The 24,482-nt window shown below is 43.0% G+C and overlaps 1 protein-coding gene across 2 annotated transcripts in view; it reads right to left on the bottom strand.

Moving 5' to 3' along the window:
- Positions 1 to 18,717, bottom strand: part of PRKACB (protein kinase cAMP-activated catalytic subunit beta) — a 33,937-nt gene extending 15,220 nt beyond the window's left edge. The window contains exons 1-5 of one of the 2 annotated variants that reach the window (XM_026038036.1): positions 18,534 to 18,717; positions 3,597 to 3,658; positions 2,523 to 2,651; positions 929 to 1,027; positions 116 to 198 (exon numbers count right to left, since the gene is read on the bottom strand). In XM_026038036.1, the coding sequence (XP_025893821.1) occupies positions 116 to 198; positions 929 to 1,027; positions 2,523 to 2,651; positions 3,597 to 3,658; positions 18,534 to 18,717 (557 nt within the window). Of the gene's footprint in view, positions 1 to 115; positions 199 to 928; positions 1,028 to 2,522; positions 2,652 to 3,596; positions 3,659 to 14,914; positions 15,107 to 18,533 lie in introns of those variants that run through there. The other variant, XM_026038037.1, reaches the window with a different exon arrangement.
- Between the last annotated feature and the right edge of the window lie 5,765 nt (positions 18,718 to 24,482).

Genomic DNA, 24,482 nt, shown 5'->3' with positions numbered 1-24,482 from the left:
TTAYCCCTTTAATATTTTTCATCTTTCCTTTCTTCTCTTTCATGAAACCCTCTCTCCTCTCACAAATTAGCAACATAAAGCCTTTCTAAAGGAATAATATCAATAAGACTCTTACCTGAACCTTCCGATTCTTCTTAGATGCGAAAACATTTCACCACCAGGGACATACTCCATTACCATGTATAAATTAGAATTATCCTAAGGAATCAAGTAAACACATGTGAGATATTAGACTTTCTATAATCTTTTTGAAACACTTCCCAAGTGCAAAAGCTTTTATTGGAGAATGAACAAGAGGAAAAAATAAAAATCCAAWTAACAAATGGAAGGTAACACAGTAGAAATTCTTGAAATAGTGCAGACRCACTTCACTTGACCAAAGGAATGACCTAATCTTAATAAATCTGTTTCTGTATAAATTTGGAGCACACACATCACTTCATTAGCAAAACAGTCAATCTTTACAGATTGCCTAGTGCATACAGTCTTGAARCTTATCTCAGAGTTCTTCCTTTCCTGACTGAGATTGTCATTAAGACTTGTCTCGTGTAAATCTCTCTCAAATATCTACAGAACAATTACAAATTTTCCCTATTTTTTGTTTAAGTATATGCTTTGGTTTCTTCTCAAAGATTCTCAAAGTTCTGGTATATGCCACTTCTGGCAATATAAAACATTATGAAACACCAGTCGATTTTTGGCCAAGTGGAGGAGAACACGAGCAGCCCCTCAGCTGCTTCTGTGCRAGCTCCTGTATCTTAATCTACAGCTGCCTTTACCAGCTGGAGATATATAATACATTCCAATAATTATATTTCTATGAAATTTCTATGAAATTATTGTATTGTCAAGTTAATGCATTAATGACAAAAGTTTGAGTGCACACCTCCCTAGAACCCAAACCACCACTTTCAAAACAATGATTTACCTTAAAAGAATACTCCAGTCTTACAAGAAAAGGGAAGTTCACTGCTTGTAATATTCTCTTTTCATTCAGCGTGTGTTCTATTTGCTTCAGYTTGACAACCTAGGAAAGGGAAATACAGTCTTCATTTTAACCATGGCATTTTGTTAATTTTATTAAGTTTTCAGTGTAATTCAGTTACTTGAAAGCAGACTCCTGAATTCACAGATAGCACTGAGAAAAGATTAAAAAGTGTAATAATGTTGTAAAAAGGAATACTCATGGAGCATGGCTTGCAGGTGACTCCAGAAATCCCCAGGGAGTAAAAAAATCAGTAAGGAAAACACTCTGTACAAATCTTCTGCAGCAGATGATAGTGTAATAAAAATGATTCCATCTTTGGACTCTTTGCTAAGAAGTCAGACAACCACATGAGACATGTAATTAGGAATTTAATACGAAGGGGGAAAAAAAAGAATACTACCTTCTCCTTGACATTGGTCACAACGCTAAGCTACCAAGGACCAGAATTCTGATCACTGCTCTTCCTCACAGCCAGGACTTTTTTTTTAAATTTCCCTCTCTTCAATTTCACTTAAACCCTAACACTTTAATAATTTATATCTTATTTTGAGAGTGGCAGGAAACACAGGTTTTTTGTGTGGTTTTTTTTTTTATATTTTTTTTAAAGCATGCAGAAGAACACCTACAAGGCTGTCAAAACAAGTCATTGTTTTTGATATCTGGAAGTCAAACCTAACAGGCAAGAGAGATTTGCAAGATATGTCAACCCTGACTGCAACTGTTTAACATCTTTTAGAAATAAAATATATATACCTGTATGTGTCATAGCTTTTTTTTATCTATTTTTTTCCTTTCTATAAGCAATTACATAAGGAAACTCACCAAGCAGCATCATGTTACTGACATGCTAAATAAAGGCCGACAAGTGAGGGAATAACAACCCTACACACACATCTGCTGGYTTTTTTTTCATGTCCAGATAATATGGAAAAAAATGAATTTTTCTTTTTAACCAAATAATATGATCCTATAGCAATGAGTATAAAATAAACTGGAAAGCTATCAGCTCAATCTAATAAACTTTACGCAACATAGAGCCTGTATTTAAATCTAACTTGAAATGTGGCAGAACAATTCCTACAATATGCAATGTATGCAATATGTCTTATACAGTGCTTTCTTGGGGCCTCGAAACAAGCTCTTCTGCAGAGGCTGGTTTTCTCAGCAATCAAAAATAGCAGTAAATACATATGCATGGACCCATAAAGCCTTTTTCCTAATCATCTAAGCTCACCAGCTCCCACTGAAGCTGTCAGTTCATTTGTTGAATAAAAACAAAGAATATGAATTAAAAATGCTCTGCAATGAACAATAAAATACATCATACTGTAAAATCAAAGAAACTCAAAGGCCAAACAAAAAGCACCCCTAGAAGCAGAAAAGGTTCATTGTGGCAGGATAAAAATAATGAGCGATGGAACRTTTCATTCAGATTACAGATGCAGATTTGTAAACTTCACATATTCTGCTTCTAAAGCTACACCTGCACCAGAAAAAAAAAAAATCAAAGAAAACCACTACAAATGACACCAACCTTCTGTTTGTCCAGTATCTTCATAGCATAATACTGTTCTGTGGATTTATGTTTCACCAACATAACTCTCCCGAATGATCCTGTTCCAAGAGTTTTTTGCCTTTCAAAATCATCTAGGCCAGCAGTATTCTGTATGTACAGGCACAGAACAACATTATTTATAAACTGGCACCCAAACACAATTTTAACTAGATGCAATGAAATAGTTTATTAGAAGGTTTGAGTAAAATTGCATTTATCACAGAAGACAAACTAATGTAATTTCAAGCCTATGAAGTTTTAAGAAGATATTTGATATTACACTGATGAATACAGAAAAAAAAATTAACTGGATGATACCAACATTACTGTAATTCATCAGTAGAGATGACACATGCTCAGTGAGAAGAACTTGAGCTGTAAACAGCTCAGGGGTTTAACATACAGCTAAATAACCACAAATAAGCATATTAAAGTCTGCAAAAAACCTTGAACCTAGTTCAATAGACAACWAAGTGAGAGCTGTCTATAGATCACATCATTAAGTATTTTTTTTCCAGGTATTCATTACTATAGCATTTCAAATACTGATACTTTTTTWAAAAAGTTTTAAACAAAAAGGAATTAAGAATTTGTCTCTAACTTGGTCCTTAACGCCCTCTCCTATCCCGCGTCATAGACTCCTTCTTAACACTACAGGGGAAGTTGTTAACAAGGTAAATTGCAGACTTGCCAAAGCTTAGTATTACAGAGAGCCAGCTGAAAGACGTTAACACATTTGGAGCCCTCTCGGGCTGATTGTACACCACCTCCTGGGTACCAGGAAGCTGCTGTTGAGTGCGACCATTCCACCACCTCCGGGTTCAAGACCGGAGAAGAAACACAAGTCTTTGATGACTCAGCTTAAGTGATAAAACAGATATTCAAAATGGAAACTTCTCTTAAAAACTACATTCAAGTTATCTTGGCTTTCTGCCTTGCTCATCTCAGACTGCTAATACATTATCAAAGGAAAAAAAAAAAAAAAAAAAAAAANAAAAAAAAAAAAAAAAAAAAGCAATGGAAAAGATTACCGGAAGTTTAAATGGGTTATACCTGAGGAGGGCTTTCCCATTTTCTTAAAAAATCTTCTTTGGCTTTGGCTAGGAACTCTTTCACTGAGAAGACACAGAGAAAGACATTCTTATTAATGTACTTCATCATGGACGCAACGGACGTGGTTCTTTAACAAATTATATGAACTTAATTCTTCAAGTGAGCTCCAGCATTTCTAAAAGTTGGACAGTGTCTGGAGGTAATCTCTAAGCCTTCTAGGGTAACTATTTGCTCTACACAAGTCTAACTACTTCAGCTCTAATAACTCACARCACTCTACACGCAAGCAGGCTTTAAGGTGACATACAGCTTTCTTAAATGGCCTGGCAAAATAAAGCCCCCAAACATTTGGCATTTATGAATCACCATGCCACAAAGATTACTACTTTTTTAATTAAAAGTTAGTTTTTTTAAAAAAGAATGATCATAATGTCATTCTCATTGTCTTTTTTTTTTTTTCCTCCCCTTCTCCAACCATCACCTTTATTTAAAGGCTGTTTGCAAGCTCAGGTACCGTATGCACAGCATTATCGCAAGCAAAGACAAAACAGGTCTACAAAAACACTGCACATTAGATATGCCCACAAGTCAAAGAATAAACACTTTAAATATTAATCTTGAACGAAGATTATAACAATGAAATAATAGCAAGTTTCTGGCTGTTTAAAATGTGCACCAATATATTTTATTCAGATAATCTTTCAGATTTTTTTTTTTTTGAATATTATCATCAGGCAGTTCAGTGTAGATTACTTAATGCACAGTCACAAGCAAAAGGGTTTCAGGCTTGGCTGAGATTCTGTAGAACTGAGAATAAAACATACTAGTTGTGTCCTCCCTGAACCATTTCATGTCATATCACATTAATAACATTGCCTTTTCTGTAGTATATTCCACCATAAAACATATTTCTGGAAACATTCAGAAATGTGCTAAGCCTATTCTGGGTGAAGCCTTGAAATAAACAGTCTAGTAATTGCGTTTTATCTTCTGGTGCTCATAAAATCCAGCTCTACGGCCGACCGTAAACGAYGGTCATCACATGAGCTGGGTATGTGGGTGCTCCCCTCGCGGGGGCAACACCGGGACCCCCGGGCCCGCTCAGGCCTCGGCTCCCGCGGGCCGTTCTCGCYGGGGCCGAAGGAGCAGGGAGGGCAGCAAACGCTCGGGGAGCTCTGTGGCTCCCGGCACCGCGGCGCCGACGGAGCCGCGGCCGAACAGGGGCAGTGATGGAAAACTGCAAATTAGCTAGGGCAGACCCAGAGATCTGTGAGGTGTTTGGCTCAGGGTATCCAGTCAGCAATATTAGTCTAAGAGAAAGAAGTAGTATTGGAGATGAGGAGTGTATTTRTTGCCTTTAACTTAAGGATACATAGATTAAGAAAAACACAATTTTCATCAAAGGAATTATTTAAATGGATATGAAACCTGACTGGGAGTTATCAGTGTTAAGCGAGCAACCAGTATAAGTTTGGCAAATTTATCCCAAATAGGAAAAATAGGTCTATTGTTATTAAAATAAAGTGGTTACTTATTTAATGGCTTTTAATGATTCCAATTTTAGAAAAGAGTGTGATTTCCTGTGTCATGAAAGGATTTCCTGCTACAAAAAGGAAAGCTAAGAATGACCCAAGCACTGACTGACAGCTCTTCTTCCACCAGGAGAGCCAAGATCATGACTATGGCAAAGCTTTTAAAAAAATCAATTTCCGTCAGAGTAACATGAACATTATCTTAATGACAGGAAAAAAATAAGATGGCCATTAAGATCACAAAAAGCTGAGCCTTCAAACTTAAGCAGCTGGAGCTTAAAAGAGAACATTAACTTTGCTTTAACACTGTAGAGCACAGTGAAAACACAAAATAATTTCTGTTTGTTTCATGGGTTTTTTTTGAGCATACAAAGAATAATCATGTTATTACAGTACATTTTTGGTCTTAAATATCCCTCATGAAACTTCCATTGTTCACATGAAGAAATATTTTAAATTCCCACATCTTTTGCATTCAAATCTAATTGCAAATATACAACAGCATTTACATGTAATCATCTCTGTCTCTGTTCTGCTTAGGGGATGAAGAATGCTGCTTATGAAAAAAATGACATCCAGATGGAGATACTCAAAATGTTGAAGCAATGGAAGGAAACAACACCCTATGATATCAAGAAGTCACAAGCTCTCCTTCAGCACAGAACTWTTTTCTTACTCTGCATCACTTCTGTCCTTTCACTTGGAAAGCAGCCCTCAACATGTATTTTCAAAATAAATTTATCCAAAGGCATATTTTTAATTCCTAAAATCTGTATCTTTGAAAAAAGAAAATTCACATTCCATAATGTGTTTTATAGGAATTGCATTTCCTCCTTAATGAAAGGAGGCTCAGCTTTTGAGAACGCTGCAAYGTGCTGGAAACCTGGCTCACATTTTCCCAGGTCCCCGGGGCTCCACAAGCCTGTACCAGTCAGGGGGTCATCCCTGAGAGAACTGGGGCAACTGCGCATGTGAAGTCACTGCTGAAAGTGGGACTGGGATTCTGAAACAGAATAGGGGCTTTTGAAAAATCTGCATACATAAATATTAGCTTTTGCACCAGAAGAAAATGCTTTATAGCATGGATTTTTATCTAAGAAGTAGGTAAGCGATTGGCAGAGGTCACTGGCRTCACCATGATGATCCAAAGATGCATTAAACAGACTTAGAAGTTTTCCTCAAGTGCACATTTTCAGCCACTAAACATTATTATGATGCAACATCTGTTCACTCTTCTGGTCTTTAAACTGTTGCTATTATCAGTGACTTGGGGCTCTAATGAAAGAATGAGCATACCAAAGGTCTCTACAGGTTCCCCAAAGGTTTGCAGGAACATTCACCCACACAGATGAGATGATGAAGAGAGGAAAGAAAGAGAAAAAAAAAAGTTTTATGCATTTCCACAACAAACACATAGAAAACACAAGTACATTCCCCCATTCCCCCTTTGGAGCGGGCTCGGGAGCAGAGCAGACCTTTCCCACACAGACAGAATGACTCACGTTAAGCCACAGAACGGCTGAGCAGAAAGTATCAAATGAAAAAAGAAAAAAAAAGCAGCTAAATTCAGTATGAAAAAGATGATGCATCACAGAAAGCAGCACGTTTTACAAAACCTCAAGAAAAATTAAGCTCTCCTCTAATTATTAATCTATACCAACCAACAAATACCCATGGAGCTGCTGCTCAGAAAACTATACCCATCTTAATCGTACCATGCTGGATCCCAATAAAACCTGTAACCAGGTGATTTTCCAACTGCTTATCACTTTGTTCCAAAGACAGCATGTGACAGATTGCACAGCATGTGGTCGATGGCTCAGAAATGGTAAGCAATCTTCAAAATAATTCACAGCCAATTTTAGTCCCATTACCCAACAATGGAGCAAAGTCCCTCGGAAAGCCTAGCCTGCCCAGGGAACTTACTGCGTGTCACCTGGAATGCATTCTTGAAAATTGTGTAAGCTGTATACGTGCATGATTTTATTTGATAACGCTTTTAAAAAAAATCTGGAAATGGATTTGAGCATAGATTCCTGTGTCATGTGTGAAGAAGGCAGAGTTACTTGTATGGCAGAGCAGAATGAAGGTGCTGGTGATCCCGGAGAGCACAGGAAGATCAGCAGGCAGCCCTACCCAGGCTGCTCCCACTGCCGCAGCAGGAGCTGAAGGAGGTGGGAACTAGAGGAGCAACAAGGAGCAGCCCAAGGAAGCAGCGCTGAGGGGTCACAGCAACACCCCGGACGTGGCACAGAGCCCGTGTCGAGGGGCCAGAGACCCGCAGGGTGCACCCACCTGCATGCACGCACCTGCACACCTATACACATGCACATATGCGCGCATACATACCCCCCCCATACACATACATGCTGTGGACCTCTCCTCTCACGGCCAGCAAGAACCACCGCCAGCAGCAGAAACGAGTGCTGTGAAATGCAAACACCTAAAGCACGGAATAGGACATTTATAGTAGGAAAAGGTCTTCAGAAATGGGGTAACTGTTTGGGAGCTAAAAGGCAAAGTCTAAAAACAGCTGGAAAGCCAAACCAAGGCAATTCTGCAGGTCCACACGCAGCTGCCAGGCGAGGGGCCGCTCGGGTGCCCTGGACGATGCAGGCCTGGCCTGAGGAGAGCTGCATGTGCAGGGGAAACCATGCTGCGCAGGACAGGGCACCAACAGGGGCTGCTGAGGGCAGCACAGAGCAGGACGGAAACACAGAAAACACATGGTTGAATTTGCCACGTGAAACACCCATCCACACACCGCAAGGCAGGCMAGCCCTGGAAGCACCCGTGGATACTCCATCATCCCACGTAGTTCCCCATTGGCTTCTCACCTGCTACTAGCCAAAAGCTGCTCGAACCTGCGTCTGCACTAAGGCATCTGGGCACCACGGGATGAAGAGGTGCTCGGAAAGAGCAGCCCAGGGGAAAACTAAAACTAAAACCCAACCGCACAACCCCAGCAGGCCAGGACTCGAGTTCAGGTTGCAGGCATCACTGCTCCTCACTTCCTCTCTGAGRAGCAGTTTTATTTTCTGGTTTAGCCCATATATGAAAAGCCAGTAGGATTATTCAAGAAAGAGCAACCCCAAAGAGCACATGGGCRAGCAGGGCAGCCGTGAACCCCATTTCAGAGGGAGCGAAAGGCAGCAGGAGCTGCAAGAGCAGTGGGAAAGGGGCCTGGATGGAGCAGCCCTGGACACAGCCTGAACCCTGGGCATTTCTGCTGCTGCCCAYGCAGCATATCTGCTATTCCCAAACGCACCATATCTGCTATTCCCAAGCACTTCTCCCACGAGAGGCAGAAATTCTGTTTTGGGGGGAGAAAAAGMGGGTTTGGATAGGATTCATGGGAAAAAAGCAAGGACTAAACTGATTAAGACTAAACACTGGGCACTACCACAAACCCCCATCTGCTGTGCTAAATGCCAGTCTCTGCTCGATATTTAAAATGCTCTTCAACAAATACAATTCAGCCTCAAAATTGTAATATAATCGCTTGAAATCTGGAATTAAATGGGCTATAATTAAGCTTCCAAATTTATTTAATGGAAAAAATGAGTATGTATGAAAGGAATTTGGTAAATTTGGTAAAATTGAGTATTTTGCTTTACAAACCATGTACTATTTATAGCCTTAAGCATTACCTAGGTGTATTTAGAGGTCCCGGTGAGAACACGCTACTGMACCACCCGACACAAACCAGGGAGAAGACTGGGGCTCAAGGGCTCCAAGTCTCACCCTTAAACTCTTCACCCATTTCCTTAAATGCATTTCTTTCCATTTTCATGAGCAGCAATAGGACCGCGTGCCTTGCAACGAGATTTCAGTCCTGCTCAGCTTTTAGGCGCACACACAAACAGCACCGCACACTCAGGGCGGCGGCACGGGTTCCAGTTAACACTGTTAGCTGGAAAACACTTTCGAGCAGAAGCAAAAATAGCATCACTGCAACAGACCACTGAAAAGCAGCAACCGCTGTTCCCCACAGGGCGAGCCGAGGGGAGGCCAATGCAACGTGAAGCCGGGTTCAGGCCGGGCGACGCTTTCCTAACGTGGCAGCAAGATGCCCTGCTCTGCACGGGCCCTGCCGTGAGGGCCTGACCCCTGGTAACGTTATCTGGTGTCTGTTCCAGCAGCAGGCAGGGTGGACGGGCTGCACCAAGAGCCTCTGCAGCTTCCCATGATCTGACCTATTCACTTTTTTACTTAAGGAACAAAGATTTGATTTCTGTTTAAGTGTTCTTTGCTGTGAAAACGGATGATGTAGTAGTGAAAAAGATATATTTTTCAACGTGTGACAACACTACTGGATGTGAACAACCTGTATTTTAGAACAACAGAAAAAATTTTAATCTTGTCCATGATTTTGAAGACTTGAGTTATTTTTCAGTATTACAGGCTCCAATTTCTAAGCTTCTATTTTTATTAGAGATAACAAATCAAATCTACTTCCAAATCCAATTTTCAATCTTTTCTTTTTATTCATTTTCTTAAATCACAAAGTACTAGCCCAAACAGAGGCAGTAAAGCCTGCTAATGCCTAAAGTACAATGTAATAGCAGACCTYTACAAGGACCAAAACAAGCTAACATCTAGTGTCTTCAAACATGAACCTCAGAAATCTCAATACACACATAGAAAAAACAAAATGCACATTTGAGGTATATTAGTAACTTATTCACTCATAAAAGCAATGAAGTCCTGCCCCAGCTCTGCTCTTTGGTACCTGCTCATGTACATTTGTATGTGCTTGCAGCAGAGCAGCTCTGTGTGCTCCATGCACACAGCAGGAGCATGGTGACACGTCTTTCCCCCCTGCACCTCCCTTCCCGACTGGAGGACATGGCACCCCTTCTCTGTGTGGTTACACTAGATTTTTCTTCCCATTTCTCCAATGCCACCATTTACGACTGGCATCCGGTTAGTCCCGGAATATGCTAAACTAAGCTTTGGCTTAAGGAAAGGGGTCTCTCCTGTACCTTCCTCTTGTCCTTGAAGTGTGCTCTGAAGGGAATTATTCCAGACAGCCAGCACTACGAATTATTAAATCTGCTCTTTCTTGCAACAGCCAAGGTGCTTTGAGGCTTAAAAGTCCATGAAGCAGCAATTTGATTCCTCAATATGTGCTAGTAACTGCTCCCCAAAAAAGCAACCTGTCCTCCCCCAGGCATCTGTTCCTGCCTCCGTATCGTGACCTTCCTTGAAGGAGCAAAAGCGCCTCTGTGGCTGGGTGCCAGACCAGGTCAGGGAATGGAGCCAGATTAAAAACGAATGCAGGGAGGCAAGGGAGGAAAAAGAAAACCAGTCTTAATCCCAATTGATTCGTCGCTCATTGCATCACATGGGCGCTAGGGTGWGGGAGAGGGCAGGGACGGGCGCATGGGCTCCTCTTGGCCGCGGCGCCATCATCCCAATGTTGCTCATGCTCATCTCCAAACAGCTAAAATTACTAAGTTGAATAAAACAAGTTTAGCACGACTGCTTACACACGTTCCCTGCACAGGGGACACCAAGGGGCAGGTGGAGAGAGGGCAACGGAGCGAGTTCTCAGGGGCTGCACGCTGGGGCTCGGCGGGCAGCCGGCCCGGAGCCTCCCTCCCCTCCCGCTGCTGCCGCTGCTCCCGGGCGGCCCCGCAGCCCCGGCCGGATGCGCCGTGCGCTTCCCGTGCCRAACGCACGCGGAACCAGCGGCCCTTTGCACTATCCCCTCCCTGCAGTTTTGCATTTTCTTTTATAATTCCAAGCATCACTGTCTCTGCAGTGCATGTATTTCCATGGTAACTGTGGGAAAAAGGGAATAAATTTTAAGAATGAGTTCCAAGAACAACATTTTCTAGGGCACTACTACAAGATACCTTGTAACTATAGCTACAGTCTCGGGTAAAGGCTGTTAACAAATCCCACTAGCCAAGTACAAATATAGGAAAGCGTCAGATTTTTCTCCTGCAGCCGGTCACGCACAGCAGCAAAGGGCTCAGGCACCTCCTGCGGGATTCCTGCGGCGAGGCCATCCCTCTGCCTGTCCACCTGTCCCTCTGTACAAGGACATCTTGGCTAATGGGAACCTCCTCCCTACACTGCTTCCCCACCTTGCCTCTTAATGAAAGGTTCAGTGCCTGAGGTGTGCAGCATGGTACTGGCCTGCTCTCGCTGGAGGGATGTTTTAGGGTTAGATTAGTGGGAACTGCAAGCAAAARTCTGTAGGGTGTTGATCTGCATAGTCAACGAGAATTTCCCCGCAAGCTCTCACAATGCCAGATATATTCAGGCACAAATATCCCATTCTTGAGAAGTACTCCAAGCTTATTAAACTTTTTYCCCCCCCAATATTCCAAACTAAGCACCTTCCAAAACTGCCCACTACGTGCATGCAACTTAAGGAAGACCAGTGTGCMCTGCATGTTGCCTTTCCTACCGGCCGCCACACACTTCATACCCAGAATCAGAGTAACTCTCATGCACACATCCTGCTTGGATTGTATTTAGCTAATGCAAAATTTGGGCCTTGCTTTCACTGTATCCACGTTTCTGGGGCTGCTTCCTGCAGGAGGCCTTTGCCGGGCCCCACGCTGGCAGAACCGTGGCGCAGCCTCCCATACATGTAAGAGGCGGCAGGTCGCAGCGCTCAGCTCCCTCGCACAMACCAGCACTATTTACAGGAAAGGGCTGCCTACGGTAACCAGCCRAGTAGCACAAGTTCACTTAAAACCTTAAATAGCAGAGCGCGACTTCCTGAAGAAGGAAGCCTTATGTAAATAAATACATTTCACAATCCAGTGCAGCACGTGAACAACAAGCTTTGGTTTGCCATAGGATTAAGGCAAGCACAAGTAGGTAGGAGTATTTACTATTCATTTGGACACCAAATGGCATATTAGAGCCAATGTCCATTTGGCAACAGACAGACACTGAACTGGAATGAGAATCGAGTTGCAAACCCTGGAAAAAAAATCTAAAAAATCCCCAGGAAACACAAGTTCCTAATGGGCTATCAAATCTGCCAGATGAGGATCAAAAACACCACCAAAAACGTGATTCAGGTTACAAAACTGCCAGAAGAACCTTGATAATTAAAGATGAAAAATTCATGTTGTGAACACTGGCCTACAATASTGGTAGGAGAAGGATTTAAATTCTTAAAGGAACCAAGCAACTAATAACTACATAGGCAACTTGGCATGTAAATTAAATCAAAAAAAAAGAAAAAGAGTGAGAAACAAGCATTTTTTTGTGGTAGAAACAACTTCTGAGAGGTAACAGAGCACCCTGCCAGCAGGTCAGCAGGGATGAGCAGTTAGGACACAGGGAGCCTTTCCCCTAGCAGTTACCCTGTGGGTCACTACAAACCCATGCTCAGCTCGCACCCCAAACTGTTGCCCTCCTGGGGAGCACTCTGTACCTGCAGTTTTAGTAGAGTTTTGGTWGTACCTCAAAGCAGTGTTATGCTGTTCTCTCTTTTTGTGAGGTACTTTAGATGAGGAAACGGAACACAACATCACTGAGCTTAACACCTAAAAAAGCATTTTAATCCCTGTCAGAGGTAACTGGTAACTTCACTGGGGAATTTTGCAGAGGAAGAAGCCATTAGGCCCACTAGAACTATATAGGAAGATGCCTTGCGGTGGCACCTGGACATGCCATTTCATCCTTCCATTTTCTCCATCTTCTTGAAGATGTTCATAGCAACGGAGTGTATCAAAATGAAAATAAGCAGCACTCTTCCTACCAGCRTTGACAAGCAGCACTTACAGAGTTCTTGTCCACCTTATCGTTTATCTCCAACACTGCAAATCTATTTTTTCCTTTCTCGTCATGAGACATGTTATCTTTTTCCATTCTCTATGGTCATCTCCCAACTTCAGTCACTTAAGCAGACACTAGGTCTTCAACTTTGAGACTCGGGCACATTTACGGTTATTAGGAAACATTAGGAAAATCTAGTGCACAATTACAACCTTGACTCCCCACTCAGTTTTGCTATCATGTCTCTGTAAATCACTTGCCATGCTCTTCAGCACTTTAGTGCCTTTTACTAGTTGTGTCTTGCTCTTAAAAGCTAGTCTCCAGGAAGAGCCAAAGGTTGAGAAGCAGCCAGCAGTGTTTGTGTGACCCTGTTCCTCCCTCACACTGCTCCCCTTTCCCACACGCACGCGGCAGCTGGACTGCCAAGGACTCGACACAAGGTTCCAGGTTAGCAGGTGCTTCCCACTCTGGAATTTGAAAGCATTAGCCTAAACAGTAAGTTAACGTTACTAGGAGCTACTAGTACACCACAAGATCTATCAGAACCAGGTGCAGATTTTTGTTTGTTTAAATGGAGCTGCAAGTCACAAGCTCCAGATGAGAAACATSAACACACACAAATTGTTGAATAAAGCCTTAAAAAAGAAGAAAGGAGAATCCATAGCCTAGCTTGTGTGAGCAATTTGTTCACTTCAAATGAYTCAAAAGAAAAATATTTATTTATTTTCTGCAGAAAACACGGGAGCCCCGCGATGCCAGACCCTTCCCTGAGCACTGGCCATGCGGCTGCCTGAGGAGCRCCTGCACCAAACCAAGGTGCTGATGATGCCCGAGAAGGCCACCGGGACGGCCCTTCCAAGGGCTGCTCGAGCCTGGGTGTATTTAGGTGGTCACGGCACTAAGCTTAACCTCTACAGCTGCACATGCACCCTGTAGCTACGCCAGCTTGGACATCTGTACATTACCACACTTTGCAACACCAAGGAAGTGACAGCAACACATTCTGCTGCAGCGAAGATGACCTCAGAACACCTTTATTAGATGAGCACGTTATAAATTGATATTAGATAAGGTGGTTGTGATGACTTCTCCCCTTCTTTATCTTGCATCGTGCACAGAAATGAAACGTTAGTGGAAATGCTCATTGAAATTCGAAGGGTAAAGCAAAAATCTCACCTGCACCCACCCGACACGTGCACCCACACACAGAACCCTGCGTAAGTCATTAATGCCCTTTTTCCTCTTTATCTAAAGCAACTGCAAATCCTCTTCTGTCATTTTACAAAGGTCCAGACTCCCTGCTCAAAACAGACAGACATCATTTCAAAAACTGATTTGGGCTTTTGCCAAATGATTTTCAAAGGATATCACAGATATTGTTTATATTTAGACATAACTTCTCAAGGATATTCCAAATTAGAATAAACAACTCCATACTTCAAATATTCAAAGTATAAGAAGTAGTCATTGGCAGAGATGAAAGCAAATACCTGCCTGGTAAGTTYACCACTTCTACCGAAATACATCTTTTTAAATGATTTCGTAACCCTGCTTCCACGAACAGCCACAAGTATTCTGCTATCCCATCATTTGGGAAGAACAAAAGCCACAAAAAAAGAAGTTGGTCCAGATGAATAACAATAAAAGTCATTTCGGAATTTGTAGATGGTAATTATAATAATTTGTTAAAGCCTGTTTGATTTGTGTCAGTTCACAGAAAAATAACTTATTAYGGTGCCAAAGAAAATTTTTCAAGTCAACTAATACACACAGCATTCCATCATAAAATTTTCAATCTCAGATTTTATGCCTTTAAAATACTAAATATTCATTAGGTAAAGGAAACAATGCCAAATACAAACAAAAAAAATCTTTCAGATAAGTATTGTTTCAGTGAAAGCCATACTAAGTCAATTACAAAAACAAAGAGATCAGTAGACAAATGCAGTTATTGATAGCTATGCAGAGAAGGGGGGGAAATAGGTATATTTTTTTCAAAACAAAACAATATTGTCAAAGGCAAGAGAAAAGACTTACCATTCATGTTGAAAAGCTAATTTTCAGAAACATATTGTTCCTAATATTAATCCAAGAGTTGAAGAAGTCTGCTCATCTCTGCAAAATCCCTGCTTCTATCTCCACACACACTTACCCACCCTAACGGGAAGCAGGGAGGCACAGAATCCAAGAAGCTCCTCGTCCTTAAGAGCTCACCGCGATTAAAGAAAAGAAATGCAACAACCCCCCCAARCCCCCTGAAACCCAAGACACCAGTAGTGAGCCAGAATCAGCATTCAAGACACGGATATCTGCCTTTGCTCATTAACTAGTTCTGTTCTGACCATCATTACCTATTCCTGTCTAAAGCGGCTCAAAATGGCAGGGGAACCGCATGCAAACACCAGGAGCTTTTAAGATGTTCTCAATTATATCAAGCACTGCTTGTTTCCATGGCAACCCTAGCCCAGAATTATCTGTTGACTTGTACCCAACTAGTAGTTATGCTAAAGCCTTCATCAAGTCGCACAATGMTTTCTGCACGTTGCTTGCTATTTCAGATGTATTTTTCTCCACACATACATCTATCCAGTATTTATTCAGCTCAATCTCCATGAGCGCTTCCACAATATTTCAAAGTATGTTTCATGTTATGTTCAATCAGCTAGAGACCAAGTAACAGCCCTCTGACTTCATCATCCATTTGTAATTCTGAGACGGGGAGTAGTACTTAATGATAAATAAAAGCAAAAGTGTTTTCCTGATCACTTGTGTTATCGGARTTGCTAGTGCATTTCTGTAATTTCCAGAGATGTGGAAAACATAAGCACCAGTTCAAAAATAGAAGTGTAGAGATCCATGCCGATTGTCATGAGCTGCCTCACCCTCCTTCCCTTTCCCCCCCTCTAATCTCGCAGAGAACAAGAAGCAATTAACAAAATGAAGCAAAAACYAACCAACAACCACCCCCAAAGTGCAGGCTCCATGTACTCGCAGCTCATCATATGCAGGACGTGCAACACTAGGCATGAAATGCAGTTCAAGTGACCAGCACAGCACGTGCCCTTCCGCCCCGGGCTGGACGGCAGGGTCCATCTGATGCCGGGATAAGCTGCTCAATTCTGCACACACTCCCTCTACTTTAAAATAAATTAAAGGCCTCTGGTATCCTGAGCCATTTCTGACCTGTCAGCTTCTAATAATCCTTCAGAATGAATTCACTCGGTTTCCTATGCTACCAGGAACGCCAGGCACATCAGAAAATCTGCTCTACATATCAAAATAAGGAAGCAAAAACACAAGATAAATTTCAAAATCAGCTTCTGAAAAACCYTCCTGCGTTGGAGCACGTGCCCGCGCAGCCAAGCCACAGCACGAGATGGGGGCCGGCCCGCAAGGAGACGAGAAACATCCACCCAAGCCCGGCAGCTCCTTCCTCTTCGCGGCGAAGCTGCGGCGGCGGCGGCTTCTCCGGTGCAGGCGCACGTAGGCACAGGCCCACGTAGGCACAGGCCCAACCGCGACATTTCCTTAGAGCCTAAAGGTGCTCACACCTTAACTTGATTTCCAAATGAAATCCACTCCAAGATTCAATACAAACAAAAATGCAAGTAGTCAAATCACAACCTTCTTTGGGGAGTGAAAGAGGCTTCTCCTGCAAATTCCAGAGCAATCCACACCCAACTCCTGCCAGTCAACCTCACCTAAAGCCTGACAAGAGCATCCTGTAAGTTGCTGTRATACAGGCAGAATAGCCTATATTCAGATATCTTTACAAGAGCAGTGGAATTTTTTCAAAACTCTGCCTGAATTCTATGCCCTTAATTCTATGAGCTAATGCAATTCTATGTCACTTAACAGTTAAGACAGACAATAACTGGGTTTATGTCATTTTTGCTTTCTGCAGACAGAATTTTCACACATGCTCTGTTTTGCTAAACATATAATTACGAGTCAATAGTAGACAAAARTGCTACCGGTCCCTGCACTTCCTGCCTGCTCTATCACTCCTCGAGCTCAACTGATAGTAAAATGAGAACTCTGACCTAGAGCACATGCACCTGGACAACATTTTCCCTTTTTTTTTTTTTTAAATAAATACTGAGATAATTAAGAGCAAAGCATTGAGAGCAGGATTGAGGAGTTTGCTTCCCTAAACTTACATAACCAACCAAAATTTAGCTATCAGCAAACTAACTTCTGCTCAGAAAAATAATATATGCAACCACTGTGCTTAGTTATGACTTAAAATAGCATTTAAGACAACCCATTAATACCATGTTTATCACCAAAAGACACAGCGTTCCATTTCCTCATCTAACATGTCATACAAGGAAGCTTGCTTTAAATAGGGGGGAAAAAAATAGTTGAAACTTGTACAYAAATGACATGTACACACTTTGTACATGTCAGCAGGTCAACATCATTTCTTTTTATATTTTTCATATTAAATAAACCAAAATGTTTCAGTGTCGTTGACACATATAAAAAGGGGCTTCTATACAAGCACAAGCATATACCTATTTTTACTGACTTGAAAATACTGTGAAAGAGAGGCAGCTCAGAATTCTTGCACTTTCATCATTTATCCTCCCGACAAGACTTAGTCTATCCTTTTCCATCTCATCTGGGAGACCTAGATTTAATCTATTTTAGGTCAGTGCATTAACACCTTTTTGCTTCCATGTTTATGGCATCTCCTCCGAGAACATATCCAGTTCCCACTCGTGTAATATTTCAAACTGAAAGTAGTGAGACATTTTCTTTCCTCGTGGTAACACCACGATGTCACATATTTCCAGTAGGCCTATATCCAATAGAAATAATTATGCTATTCCCAATCCATCAATGAATGTGAAATCCAGCACAAAAGTATCATCAATTATCATAATGTAACATTTTAAATGGAACATTTAACCAGAGACCATAGCTAACTTGTAAAACGCCATATGGTTTTAAAAAAAGAAAAAAGATCAAATGACTATTTACCTACATTGTGGTATTTTTGAAACCTCTCCGTTCTATTACCCTAAATGTAGCCATGAAAGGTTTCAAGTCACACATATGCTAAACAGTTTGCTAATTAAGAAATTAAAGGTAATGATATTCAGCATCCCCATACTAAATTAAGATGCAATAGTTAAAACCAAGCACAATTTTATGCTGCTTACCACAATATGGCACATTTTGAAGTATCACTCAAAATTAAGTGACAAATGATGAAGAGTCCTATAATTAGAAATCTCATCTGCGCAGCAATGTCTTCACAGCTTAAACTCCAAAGTTTAAACGGCATCAATTTTAATGAGTTTTCTGTTTCTGCTGAAGAAGCAGATGTAATTTGAAAACAAAGGAAATAATTTATAAGCAAAAGAAATGAGCGGGGGTGAGGGGAAACCTTGTCTAAACAGGTCAGTGGTGCTTTGATAGAAGAGGCAGGACCTGGGCTAGATTCTCCTGCCAGGCACCGAGSCCCCTGCTACAGCACCACTCCTCGCCTGCGCGATGCAACGCTCCTCTCCAAATTAACACCAGCAGGTAGTAAACGGTAAAACTGCAGGAACTTATCACAGCTCAGCAATTACAAACACACAAGTTCCCCACTCGCTAGGCAAACCGAAGAGGAAACATGCATAAAACTCGCAGGCGCCCGACTTACTTGACTTGTCCCACAGGACAGCAAGCTCAGAGAGGTGCTGGCCCTCATTTTCCAGAGGCRCCCGCTGCTCGTGGGCGCCCTTGGAGTGCCTGTGGAAGAGGCGGTTCGCGAAGCCCTCCAGCCTCTGCAGTGCCGTGGCCGTGCCCGGGCACTGGCTGCAAGGGAGCTCCTTGGGAGCTGCCATCTGCCTGCTCCACCACTTGGGAAAGCAAAAGAGAAAAAAGCCCGAAGGGGCTGAACTCGGAGCCACTTCGTGCAGGGCGATGCATGTGTCAGACTTCCTGTAGCAGCGCTTTCTAACCACCACTCTCCTCTACTTCCTGTTAAGAAAAGCTCCATAATCTACCGCTTTATACTGCCAAAAGTCTCTCCATGTCAACAGAAAATAAAGTTGCAAATTTTGCTCTAGAGTGTGTGTTTACAGCTTTTTAATATTTATTTTACATGTTGCATTAAAATATACATCTTCCGTAAAAATATAAGCAACTTCTTAAGTAAAGATCAGGAACCAGTTTCTTTTTCTAGCTCACCATAACCACATGCGAGAAAGGAAAGTAACTATTTGTGCTTGTCCTTGTTACCAAAACTGACTGCTACCACAATCACAACAAAGTTAACGAGCTCTAATGGAATCATCAGCAATCTCATGTTTGCGGCAGGAAAGCTTTCTAAGCAAAGAGATCACTTGCAAAATACCCTACTGAAGAAACTAATAGTTTCATTACTGAAAAACAAACTCCTTTACATCGAGAAAAATGAGTCTAAACTGCTGAATAATTCCAATGTACACATAAACAAGACTACACTATACCCACTTACTCCAGGAACCAACCTAAGGAATTCAATTTTTTCAGGGATAAACTACCAGGGTGAACAGTGTTGGCAGATGCTGCTTAGCAGCATATTCACTCTGCCAGCTCCAAAGGCAGCTGGGAGCAGAGTCACAAAGTCATGGTCTCCAGCTCTTGACATTGCTTATGTAAAAGCTCTGACTGCAAAACCTGGGCAATTAAGAAACTTCTTTATTATTTGCAATGAGTTTGGATGTTTCTAAATGTAGAATGAATCTTCATGGTCARGAAGGGAGTGTGAATAAATTGCAAACAGTATTTAACCTTACATGATGTTATTTTTAAACTGCATAATTTTGCAAGCTTAAGATGGGCAGTGCAAGAAATTCATTTCTGTGAAATGCAAGCATATACATTGGGCAAGTTTCCCAGCACAGCTTCAGCTGTTTTATATAAGATGTGGATCCTTAGGAAAAATCCTAAATCTTTAACGTTTACGTAACTCGTCCCAATTTATCTGCTCTCTTACAGTCAACATATATTAAAGATTTGCCTCTCAGTTCTCACCATCGTGCTGCTCAGTGAGTAGGCATCCTCGGGCAACATGTAACTACTTCATAACAGCTMCGCTTTTTAAGTAAATAAAGTAAATCCTATGACGACACAGGCGGCCCTGGGGGTGACACAGGACAGAAGGGCTGCTGCAGTCTGCGTGCACTGGGTGACCAGGTCCCTCCCTGAGCTGCTGCCACCGGCCCCGGACTTTGTCACGGGCTCTGGACATGCCCTGCAGACGCGGCTCCTTGCCCAGCACCTAAGCCCAAGGTGGCAGCAGCTGCCTGGGACACGGCGCTCRGGCTCTGCACTGCACCAGCCCGGCTGGGTGCTGCAGCTGCCGGCGAGGGGGCTTCTCCGTGGGCACCACGGCCGCCCGGCCCCTTGCGGCTCCTCTTCCATCTTCAGCTTCTCTGGCTTCTGCCTACTTTGTCCCAGGATCAGTGTTGACTTCCAGGAAACATCATCAGGCTGGAAATACGGAACTATCAGGGAAAGCTCTGTGGACCAGCTGGCCTTATAAAGGCCACAAAGAGGCCCTGTGGATATATTACCCACCACATATAACCACACGCTTTACGCTAGAGTAACGCTGCGCCGCTCTATATATATAGAGAGCGGAATAAGAAATAGGTGGACAAARACAGCCTGCCTGTTGCCCAGCCCATTGCCTCATCTCTCCACATGGCTGGGGAGAAGGAGAGCCAGCCCATCTGGGTTCCCAGCCTGTGCTCCACATCATCCAGGGCAGCTCACARGGGGCTTCAGCATCTTCCCCGAGCTCAGCCGCTGCCCCCAGCTGACAGCCTCACGCCACGAGCTTCGTGCTCCCCCGTCCCTGCATCGCGGGGCTGCCTTTCGCAGCTCTGCACTGTCACCTTTCAGCAGGCTTGAACCAAGCTACTTCATCTCCCTGATCTCAGAGAGGTTATTTACAAAATTCACCCCACTTCATGTTATGTAAGTTGAAGTCCATATGCCCTCTATAGCCAACTGAGATGGGATTGTGCTTTTCAGGGGGCAGAACTGTGCACTGAAGTGCTCCGAACACACCCAAGCCCTTAACTGAGGCACTTGAATTAGGTGCCAAAAACGGGAAGCAGAWCCATCCCTCCTCGAGACCAAAAGACTGAGCTGGTTTGGGTGAAAATTAGTATCAAAAAGGGATTATTAAGGATAGTCAAAGAGAAAAGCTGCATTTTCTTTTAATTGTAATTTCTTTTCATGAATACTGCCCGTGAACATCATTATGGCAGAACTACTTCTCCACAAACGGGAAACAAAGCACTGGTCATACCTGCAGTTTATGGTTCAAATACCGATACGCAGATAGTGCCGCACCTTCCTAACGCGGACGAGATCCRCACTGCCCACACCACACACTGCCACACCAAAGCCACCTCCCTCACCTCTCCGAGGCTTRAAGGTGGAACCTCCCACTTGCTCTCGTCTGATCAGCCCCTCTGTTCACATACTCATCTTCTACATCAGCATTTACTGACACCAAGTATTTTCTCTGTTGCATACAAAGCACAGACTGTACRAACATATCCTGATTAAGATACATTTACTTTCGTAAAATAATTTTGGAGTCTCAGGTCCACTCGAGGAGAAAGGCGTTTTCCTGAGGTGCTTGGCTGGAGGGCCGCAGCGGCCCCGGGGGCTGCGTGGGGGCTGCCCCTGGCTGGGGGCTGCGCCCGGTGGCACCCGCGGAGCAGCCCCGGGCAGCGGCAGGAGCGCGAGCGGAGCCCGGCCCGGCTGCACGGGCGCCTGCCAAGGGACCGTTACTTGCACCGAGAAACTAAATCGTTTCCAAGTTCCCGATTTCTACAACTTCTTTCTACACGAGATAGAGAAACTCCAACTTCTCTTTCCAGGCAAGTTTTAGTCTTGCTTAACACTAACACTTGGCGTTATTTTAACATACAATAAAAAGCCAGAGAGGAAGGAGAGAGATCCTATACGTGCATGGTTCTATTTTGATGAATAGCATTTCAGTGGGAACGCCTAAGAAGTCTACACTGAYGGATAACTCTAAAACGCCACCGCCACGAGGACAGCACCAGAGAAAGGCCAACACGGGGCCCTTGACCCTACAGGTGACAGGACTGGTTGCCACCCCACAGCTTTGGGTGAGCTGCCAGCGAGCTYCACGCTGGGCACAGGGAGCAAAGCGCTGCACTAGAACCAGGCCAGGGATTTTTAAATCTTGTGGAGAAGAGGTCAGGAATAACACGGCTACACAGCCAGCTCCTTTGCAGCTGTCTCTGCTGCAAYGACACATCTTGATTTCTAGAAAGCAATCTTACTGTAGCAATTAGGCTGCAAAACAAACTCCTAAGAAAAGTGGAATCCTTCTTCCCAAATGGTCAGGGGAAAAAAAAATCTTTAAAATTCAGACTCTGCATGTATGCACACAACTATGTGCATGCATAACAGCATAACTGCCAGCAGGATGTGCATGTTCTTGCTTTACCTGAATACTGAAGAATGCAAACATTATCAGYACTTCAAAATGATATCTAAGATTTTCTCTAAATAAACTTACAAAAGCATCTCTGAATTTGAATGAGGCATAGAAAGAGATAAATATTAAATACCACATGACCCCTATATACACTTGGAATGTATTTATTTTACTACTAGAAGCCAATGCCATACTATGGAGTTTCACACATAGAAATAAAACCCCAGAGTCCATGCCAGAACTAGGAGCAGCCCTCTTGGCATTAAACAACAGTTCAGCATCCATGTCTTGCAGCCAAAAAAACACTGCAGTTTTGTGGACAGGGCACTGCATTCCTTGAAAGGATCTTGGAAAAACAGATCCATAATGTAAAATAAATTCCAGATCACCTACAGCTGACAAATATTTAGGTTTCCATTCTAAGCCTGAAACTTAATGTTTTTCTGCATTCCTACAAAACTGAATTTCAGCTCATCTRTTTGAGCATATTCTACTTCTTGTTAAGAGCCAAGTAAAAATTCTCCATCTTTTTGTAGCTTCCTTAAAAGAAGAAAAAAAAAAAGAGGATTTAAAATTAGCCTTTCCGTTTTTTTCAGCACTGGCCGTTGGCCAAAAGCAAGGAAGACATACCAAGATCTTTTCTGCATGTGTTTGTTCATAATCTATAGAAAAATAAAGGAATACTAAAATAGCTCTTTTTTTAAGAAAAAAAGAATTCAAAGGAGATTGTTTGTTTTAAAAATACAGGGCTTTATGAAGCACATCCTTTCCTTCGTGCTTCAGTTATTTCAACAATGAAGACCCAACTTCATTATTTATTAAACCAGGAATGAGGAAACACTTGATACAAAATGCTAGCAAGGGTTCCTCCATTTTTAAAACCTTGTGGATTTTACTGAATTTAGCAGGTCTGTTATTGACATGTAAAAAAAAAGTATGTTGAAAGATGTTTCTAAACCATTTCAAGGAGTTATGACAAAGATGGGGCATTTTCAAATATGAGTAAAAATAATTTGGTCTGCTAATAACATGAATTTGAAAGTGCCACTATTTATAAGCATTCAGTAGTTCATCATTTTGCAGCTTGGTGAGGAATATACCCTGAAGAGCCTCATGTTCTGTGCCATAAACATGAGCAAATAGGCAGGGTCTTTTTATGACTGTGACAGAAAGCTGAAAATAGTATGTAGATATGCATTTAATAACTTAAAATCCCACAAATRCTATTAATAGAAATCCCGTGAAGAAATTACTTGTAGAAACACAATCCATACTGCCCTTTGCCAGACATGCATATTTCCAAGGGAATGGTGGGTAGGAGGAGAGCAGGAAAAGCTTCTTGGAAAAGCGGATGCATCTCTGATTTCCCCGTGCGTTGTGCAGAGCCCCGGGTCTCGGGCCCGCGCGACCTCCTGCCGAGCACACAGGATGAGCAGTGCCCGGCAGCATCCTAGCCTGAACGGCTGCCCTGGATTTTGAAAAGGAGGGATTTTTCATAGCGCACCCAAGCAAAATAAAGGCAACGCATAATTATAATTTGGCTGTTTAATAAAACACGAGAGAGTAAAACCGCAGAGCTGCACGGGGCTGCGCGCGGCTCCTTTCCGACCGCGGCCAACCCTGCTGTGAGGCCGGACTGCAGCGCTGCTATAAATAGCGCTGCCGGAGGAAGTGGTTGCCGTGGCAACGCGGCTCCGTGGCTCCCCGGATTSCGCAGGCCGCTGCTGGCACCTGCTGCACGGGCGCCTCACTGCAGCGTGGCCGGCCCGCGCACAGGGTGCCGTGCACGGGGTGCGGCGCACAGCGACGCGCTCCAAGGCAGCCTCCGGGTGGAGAAACTGCTGAAAAGGGAGCAGCCAATGTGCCTGGCGGCAGCACCTTGCTGAAAACACTCCCCTGGCCCTCCAGCTCTCCTGTCTAAGACTGCTGAACTCATCATCTCTGAGCAGCACAAGTGGGAACGTGGCCGCTGCCATGGCCCATGTAAATGGAAAATAAAGTCATGGCAGCAGCCAGGTTCCCACTTGGGTGCTGCTCTGAGATCTAATAACTCATAGGTGCAAGCCCAAATCAAGTCCTGAGGAGCAGAAAAGCAGAGACCCCTTTTGCTACAAGTCTTCCACCAGACTGACGAGC

Source organism: Nothoprocta perdicaria, unplaced genomic scaffold (assembly GCF_003342845.1).
Source record: "Nothoprocta perdicaria isolate Ctin4 unplaced genomic scaffold, notPer1 scaffold_20, whole genome shotgun sequence".
Taxonomy (NCBI): Eukaryota; Metazoa; Chordata; class Aves; order Tinamiformes; family Tinamidae; genus Nothoprocta; species Nothoprocta perdicaria.
This window is presented reverse-complemented; position numbering and strand designations above follow the sequence as displayed.